This window comes from Apaloderma vittatum, unplaced genomic scaffold, assembly GCF_000703405.1.
Source record: "Apaloderma vittatum isolate BGI_N311 unplaced genomic scaffold, ASM70340v1 scaffold10496, whole genome shotgun sequence".
NCBI classification, from domain to species: domain Eukaryota; kingdom Metazoa; phylum Chordata; class Aves; order Trogoniformes; family Trogonidae; genus Apaloderma; species Apaloderma vittatum.
Genome location: NW_009721266.1, coordinates 40,902 through 48,831, shown reverse-complemented (window position 1 = coordinate 48,831; position 7,930 = coordinate 40,902). Strand labels below are relative to the sequence as shown.

At 56.7% G+C, this 7,930-nt stretch overlaps 1 protein-coding gene across 1 annotated transcript in view; it reads left to right on the top strand.

Annotated features, from left to right (window-relative positions):
* The first annotated feature begins 271 nt into the window (after nucleotides 1–271).
* The window catches only part of FAM83G (family with sequence similarity 83, member G), a 17,115-nt gene continuing 9,456 nt past the window's right edge, over nucleotides 272–7,930 (top strand). Inside the window, exons 1-2 of the mRNA XM_009871317.1 lie at nucleotides 272–766; nucleotides 6,787–6,954. Of these exons, the coding sequence (XP_009869619.1) occupies nucleotides 272–766; nucleotides 6,787–6,954 (663 nt within the window). The remainder of the gene's footprint in view (nucleotides 767–6,786; nucleotides 6,955–7,930) is intronic.

Sequence of the window (7,930 nt, the reverse complement as noted above, 5' to 3'; positions counted from 1 at the left end):
GCCTCACCAAGGGCACAGCCCCGGCCGTGGGAAGCTCCAGGATTTCCTCGCCGGGAGCAAGCAAGAAACCCAATCCTCCTCCCCGGCAGAGAAGAGCTCCGGCGTGGCAGGAGAAGGGAGCGGCGCGTTTCCCCAGCTGCGCGTTGAGCCGGGAAGGGCGAAGCAAAGCAAATTGTGTGTTTAGAGACTGGGGAATAATTAATTCCTTATTTATTGTTGACCTACTGGGCTCGCTGAGGGCACGGAGAGGGTACCGGCGCGTGTGGTGACCATGGCTTTCTCCCAGGTGCAGTGCCTGGATGACAGCCACGTCAACTGGAGGTCCAGCGAGTCCAAGCCTGAGTTCTTCTACAGCGAAGAGCAACGGCTGGCCCTGGAGGCACTGGCCTCCCGCGGCCCTGACGCCTTCTATGAGGTCCTCAAGAAGGAGAACATCAGGGACTTCCTCTCTGAGCTGGAGCTAAAGAAGATCCTGGACACGCTGGAGACGTACGACCCCGGTTCCGAGTACATCCCGCGCCACGGCAGCAGCGCTGGTGAGAGCGAAGGCGATCACAACAGCCAAGGGGACGAGCAGGAGGTGGCCCCTTCCCTGGAGTACTGGCCCCAGAGGTCCGACCGCTCCATCCCCCAGCTCGACCTGGGCTGGCCCGAGACCATCGCCTACCGTGGGGTCACCCGTGCCACCGTCTACATGCAGCCGCCCATCGAGGGGCAGGCGCACATCAAGGAGGTGGTGCGGAAGATGATCTGCCAGGCTCAGAAGGTGAGGTGCGTGCGCGGGGATGGGGCAAGACTTGCTCCAGGCTGTCCTGCTGAGGACAGATCTTAAAAGTCCTGCTCGGCCAGGCAAAACTCCGGTCCTGCGGGCAGCTCTGCCTGAGCACAGGCATCAGGGTCAAGCGCTGGGGTTTCCCCATGTTCATTCAAGCAATATTTAGGGGTGAGGTTTTGCTGAAGGTGCTGTTAGCCTGGTTCCAACACAACCCTTCCCATGATCCATACGGCAGCATCATTAATCCCAGAGGCCCTACAAGGGCTGTGGAGAAAAACAGTGGGGAGAAAAAGGGGTTGAGCTGCTTCCTAGTTGCAAACCCACGGTCCCGGGCACCCCACGATCATTATTCCCGAAGCCCTGTGTGACTGCATGTGGCAACACGCAGAAACCAGAGAAGCCAAACTCAGCCCTGAGGCAAAATAGCCAAATCCACCAGTCGGGCACTGGTGTATACGAGGGCCAAGTTTGGCCAGAGATCGCTGCGGTGCTCCAAGCTGGCCTCATCCTGGTTTTAAGAGGAGAACAATGAGCAGGACAAGGCTGGGGAGATGCCAAAGGCATCTGGGTTGAGATTCGTCCTCCTCGTGGCATTAAACCAAAGAGCTGGGGTGCAGGACTGACAGGGTCAGGCTGGTGCCCTGGGCAGGAGGACCAGGAAAGGAGGGAGATTACAGCGTGTGTTGAAGGCCACTGGTGGTGGGCAGAGTTTGCTGGTATTTCCCAGTGACCCAGTCCCAGCTGGGAAGCACAGGAGGGGTTGGTACCTAGCTTCACAGTACGTTGAAGCCCTTCAAGCTCTCTGCGTCCACTCCCTTGAGAACTCTAAGGAAGGAGCATCCCAATGTTGGGGATGCTCGACCAGGAAAAGAGGGAGATCCTGCCAGGGTGGCTGTGGAGCAGGGGGAGACAGGCTAAGACGCATCGAGTCCACCTGGCTCTAGAGACCCCCATGCTGGGGCCAGGGACGATGCTGGGGTTCATGGATCCTGGCAGAAGAGCCTGGTAGCACGCAGCCATCCGAGCTTCTCCAAGACCAGAGGGTCAGGAGTCTGAGCACGAAGAGCTGTCCCACTGAGGATGGGAGCTCTCTCTGGCCACTGTTACCTTGCAAAAGCTGAGGTGACCTGTCCTTACCTGCAATGTTTTCCCTGCCAAAGGGCTTTGCAGTAAGGGCAGGGGGAAGGGAGGACTGAAGTCCCATGGGATGGAGGGTGGGAGGACTCCTGCACCACAAACAATGTCTCATCTTCGGATCTTTCCGTTTGCCTCTGACCTGGGCTTGCAGCTCCTGCCTGGCTTTGCCTACTCACCGCTTCCCGCCTGCCCCCACGCAAACAGCATCTCCTGAGTCATCCTACCTCCTCCTCCTGCTCAGCAGAGCCTGGCGGTTGAGTCAGGCAGTTGCCAGGCCCTGCTGTCTGCGCTGTCCCCACCTCTCCTTGGAGCTACTCCAAGCCACAGGGATGTGGCTGCAGTTGATGCTGTCACCTGTACCTTGATGCCCCATGAGCTGGACTGGGCTCTGCCTCCTGGTCCAGGCGGTCCCTGGCAGTGGGATGACTCGTGGTGACACCACTGGTGACATGCAGGAGCCTGCTTGACGCTTGTGGCATCCCAAGAAACGTAGAGAGGAGTGTGTTCTTCAAACCTGCAGTCTGCAGGGTCCGGGGATGGCAGGAGTTATGGGGTCTGACATCCAGAGGTCTCCCACCCCATTTATGAGGATCACAGCTGGTGCAGCTGCACCTGCTCACATGCAGCTGAGCTTGGATGACCACTGGTGTGGGTGCCCCTAAGCGTGGGGATGCTGGGACAGACCACCCTCCTCTGCACCCAGACATTTCAGCCAAGGCTTAAGGTCTTCACGGCAGCTTGGAGGTGAAAGGGTTTGGCTGAGAAAGCTGAGAGTGGACAGAGGTACAGTCCAGCTGCCACCCCACCAGACGTCATGTAGGCTGGCCACGTGCCCTGTCCTTCCTGTGGTGTCCCTTGGAGATGCCAGCCAAATTGTCCCATCCCAGCAGGTAATGGCCGTGCTCTTCATCCACCTGCCAAGGAGCAGGAGCTTAAGAGAGCTTCAGTACTGCATCCCAGAGGATGACCCTTGCTCCAGCTGCTGTCGAAGACACTCAGTCTGAAATGATCTCAGAGGTCCAACAGCAAACACCGCCACGTGGGATGTTGTCTTGTGGCCAGAAGAGCAAAGTTCGCCTGACGGACAGCCCAGACAAGGGAAGTTCAGGGCCCACGTCAGCGTCACTCACAGCAGCTCAGGGCTGGGGCGAGGGAGCCAAGAGCTGAGCTCTGAGGCCCCTTTGATGGTGCAGATGAACCTACTTGCTTGCAGGAACAAGGCCAAACGCCGCCGAGTTCAGAGCGTTGCTCTGCAGAGAGGCAAACCCAGGCGAGCCGGAGCAGAGGATGCAAATGATCCTCTCCTCTTTCTGGGAATAAACAGGAGAGAAGAGAGGCAGGATCCTGTGGCCGTGTCCCCACTCTCCGAATAAATCTCCATCTTTGTGGCCAATGAACGGAGGTGGTCAGGGACGTGGTGCACCACCAGCCTTCATCCTGGAGACCTTCACCAGGTCCGGTCGTGGCGCGGCCGTCTCTCCCTCAATGCAGATCCCCTCGGGCTACAAAGCTGACAGGATGGGTAGGGAGGAAAGTCTCCCTCCTCTCTTCTTCTCTACATTTTGGCTGAGAAACCAGAAACCAGAGCAGGCTGGAAACACTGACCTTGGTCAAAAGCCATCGGAGACAGCAATGAGTCTGACCTCCTCTCTGCACTTGAGGTGCCAGGTTGGGACTGTGGTGATATAATTACCCTGAGCAACTTCCAGCAAAGGTTGGGAGGCCCTATTAATTACTGTTTACAAAACCTTCTGCTGCTCCTGGATGAAAGGGTCGACAGTGGAGAGCAATTATTAATGGTACTTGTCCCACCTCTCCCTCATCCCAACACGCTTCCTCTAATTGTGCCTTCGTGCCTACCTAATTCATTAAATGTCCACGTGGTGTGCCCTAAAAATCATTATCTGATGATTCAGAGTGAGCTAATAAAGAGCTATAATTTCCTCTATAAAACATGATCCTGCAGCTGACGTGCCCATCAAAGCAGTTTTAAAGGATCCCAACACTACTTGCCCTGCATCCGATGGGATGTGATGCTCACTGCTCCTCGGGGTGTTGGGACCCAGCCCCTGCACATCCGCTGCATCCAACGGATCCGAGCAGCTCCTGGGACCCCGAGAAGAAAAGCGTCACCCTCTTGGGCTGCTGGGACCATCTGGCTGAAGGTTTGGGCTGGTCTTCTCTGCACCCTCCAGATGAACGGCAAATGGATGGCCGCAAAGCTTCCTAGGATGACGCGGCTCCAGATACTCCCATTCCCCGGACTGGGAAGCAAACAGCACACAGGATTTCACTTCTTCAGAGCAGACAGACCCCCATTCTCTGTAGGTTAAACCCTGCACTTGAGTTTAGCACAGACCCAGCTGGTCCCAGACAAAGTTCAAGCGCAGACAGTCCAGCAGCAGATCCTGGGACAGTGACTGCATCAGCACCGCCCTTGATCTCCCGGCTCATTCTGTGCCAGCGCAGCACATTGGCAAACTGGCATGAGATCCCGGTGACAAACTGAAGCCAAGCCCATCCTGCAGGCAAGACGCGACGGGGAGGGAAGCAGAAGCGCCGAGCGGCGACAGGATGCACCAGCCGAGCAGGAGGAATAGGGTTGAAAATGTGGGCATGAGAGCCGGGCTGCATCCCCGCTGCCTGAGCCAGCCACCCTGGGCCACTGCTGGAAGTGCGTGAGCCATGCTCGGGATGGGGGACGTCATCAAAATTAAGGCAAATACTCTCCTCATCCCCGTTTTAGAATGTGTCGTGCAGGCAAAGTGACATGACCAAGGCTGTGGGGAGCATCAGTGTCAGAGAAGGGGCAACGTGTCTGCCAGCAAACCCATCGCCTTGAACCATCCCAGCCCAGGCGCCCCTCACCCGGGACTCGGAGCAGACACCACAGCTCCTCCCAAATTACTTGCTGTAAAAGGAAAAGCCAAGCCCTGAGCTTCAGGAGTAGCTTTGAACCTGTCCCACTTTACATCTTCAGTGAGAAAACACCAGGCAGCCCATGCAAAGCGAGCGCCTGAGCTTCTGCCTCAGTTTCCCCACCAGGACATGCAAAACAAACAAGCAAGTGCACAAGGGAGGAAGGGTTTATCCAAAGCCTGTTGAGAAGCTCTTGAGTGGGAATAGATGGGAATTCACTTAAAATCAGGAGGCAGAGCCATGAAATCCCCTCTCATTTGGCTCGCTGGCACCTCCTGTGTGAACAGGGTGTGTGGGGCAACATCAGAGACAACACAGGCTGGGGGTCCCCACAGAACCTCGCTCCTCACCCCGTCGCCTGCAGAAAAGGAAGAGCCAGTAGTGTCATAATGCACTATCCTCTTCTTAATTAGAGCTCTCCACCTCCTGTGGCACAAAACTAATTAAAAGGCAGCTCAATGCTTTGAGAACCCCGGACTGGATGTGCCTGGGTGTGCAAGCACCCAGCACCATCCCGATCTCTTCCCTCTCGAGGGAGGAGCATCTTGGGGTCTCCCCCTGTCACCCCACGCTCCCACGCTGGCGTATTCCCCGGCTCAGCCACGTGGAGCCCTCCTGGAAGGACAAAGGGCAGAGAACACCCATATCCCCCTGACCCAGGGCACCTCCCAGGAAACAGCACAGAGCTGGGGGCACTGATGGTGTTTCCAAGCACGGGACGATGACATGCCAGTGCCCCGATGACAAGACGCTTTCCTGCATGGCTGTTGCCACCCCGGATGGAGCAATGGGAGGCAGACACGGCTGTGGTTGCTACTCCAAGGGTTGCTCCTTTGCCTGAACACGTCTTGTGCTGCCACTGCTGCATCACGGACGACGCCGTCTCCAGGAAGGCAAAATTCACGAACATGGAGGGCACTTTGGTGCTTAGGCAGGCACGCCGGCAAAATCCCAGCAGATGCACAGATGCATCTTTCCATCACGCTCGAGGCTCGCCACGGCAGCCCTGGGTGCAAAGGCAGCTCCAGCTCGCAAAGAAGGGTGACGCTGCTGTGTGCCAAACCCTGCTGTCACTGCTTGGGGTGCTGGCACCCCCATCCCAGCTCTGCTCAGCTTTCCTGCAGGCTGGGAGGCAGGAGGGATGCTGCAGGACCAGCACCACGGGCACTGAGTCCAAGAGGGGACGTCAGCAGCCCTTATGACAGAAACACTCTGCTGCTTCGGCCTCACCGTGGAGAAGTGACCCTGAGCCCAACCAGATCGCTGCCAGCGGGAGCCTGCGCTTGGCACAGCAGTCGGCTGCTGGCACTGGGAGCTGCAAACTCCTGGTTGCTTTTAAGCAACCTCATCAACTTGCACCCAAGCCTGTTTTTTTGAAAAGGTATTACAAGTCATTTCAGCTCCTAAATGCGCCTCAGGGGTATCCAGATACTTTCTACCAAGCCTAGAGTCACTTTTAACTATTTTTATACTGTTCTCTCAGCACAAGCATGCATGGTAACACCAGAGACAACAAACACACCACACAGCGTGCCCTCAGACAGACAGACACACCATTGCATCACAAGTTTCCCCTTCTGGTGCTCCCCACGATGGGGCCGCAGACAGTGGCAATAGCAAAGGGACACCAAGCTTCTCTGCCAGAAGCTGGACTCTGAAAATTGTGGAGCTTGTTAAAGGCAAGGAAGTTAGATACTCCCTCAGAAATTAATTTTTTCACAAGTGTATTATGTTAAGGTCATCGCCAGAGACCAAATCTCTTGTAGTGGCAGCAGAGGAATGGGGCCAGGGGCTCCTGCTTTCTGTCCTCGGGATGGCCAAAGCCCAGCCACCAAACCCCAGCCTCCTCGAGAGAGAGCGTGTTGCTTCGGCTTTCACTAAAGAAGCCCCAGCGATATCCTGGAGTTGCCACCTGGCCATGACACCCAGACTCATCTCTCTCCTCCCGTCTCCAGGTCATTGCAGTGGTCATGGACATGTTCACCGATGTAGACATCTTCAAGGACCTCCTGGACGCAGGCTTCAAGAGAAAAGTGGGTGTCTACATCATTTTGGACGAGACCAACGTGAAGCACTTCCTTCAGATGTGCGAGCGAGCCCAGATGCACGCCGGACACTTGAAGGTAAGGCTGGCCTGAGGGGTTTGGGACCAGGTAACCTCCTCCAATGCAGGGAGAAAACCAAAGCTACCAGCTCTGCTTCCTCCTGTCTTGGAGGGATCCCAACCCTCAAACTTTGGGCAGTGCTAGATGAGTTTAGTCTATTTTTCCTGCAGCCAAAACTGAAGTTGTTGCCCAACTCCAGGAGAAGGAGGATGGAGGGGAACAGATGAGAGATGGGGACGTGGATTTGCACCCAGCAGAGCTGGATGCTGAAAGCCCAGTGGGGCTACTTGTACCCAGAGCTGGTTTGGGTGCAGAGGGTTGTTCAGAGACCTGCAGCCCCAAAACTGCGGGCACGGCTCAAGCAAAGCCCAAAGCAAACCTACGTGCTCAGCAACTCCTGGGGAACAAGTCGGCGAGAGGGAAGGCGCGAGAGGCTGATATTCCGCCAGGGCTGGATCCGCGCTGTCGCCAGCCCCGGGGGCAGGAGCAACCGAGGGATGGTTCTCCCGCTTTCAGGCTTTCCCGCAAGTCAGAGGCTGGAATTAAAAAACTTGATTTTCCCCTTTTCTGGAGCCACCGCCCCAGCACGTGTCCTGGAGGGGAGCAGGGAGGTACCCACGCTGCCCACAGCCCCCACGGCTGCCAAGGCTGCCCACCGGCAGGACTGACCTGCCCACACACACCGCGTTCACCCAGTCCCCGAGGTGACTTCCCATCACTCCTGTGCATGAATCCTCTTTGAAATGGGGGAGGATAAAGCAGCACAGAGGATGCCTGGCAGCACAGGTCCCCAGCCCAAAGTGCCCCAAACCCCTCACACATCCCTGCCCACGCAAGGGGCGCAGAGAAAATCACCTGCTTGTGCAAAGGCAGAGGAAGACAAAGGGGTAGAGGACTAGATGATCTTCCGAGGTCCCTTCCAACCCCTGACATTCTAAGGAGAGGGCAGGAGGGTTTATCAGCCTTGGGAGCTCCAGCCGTAGGACAGAGTCTC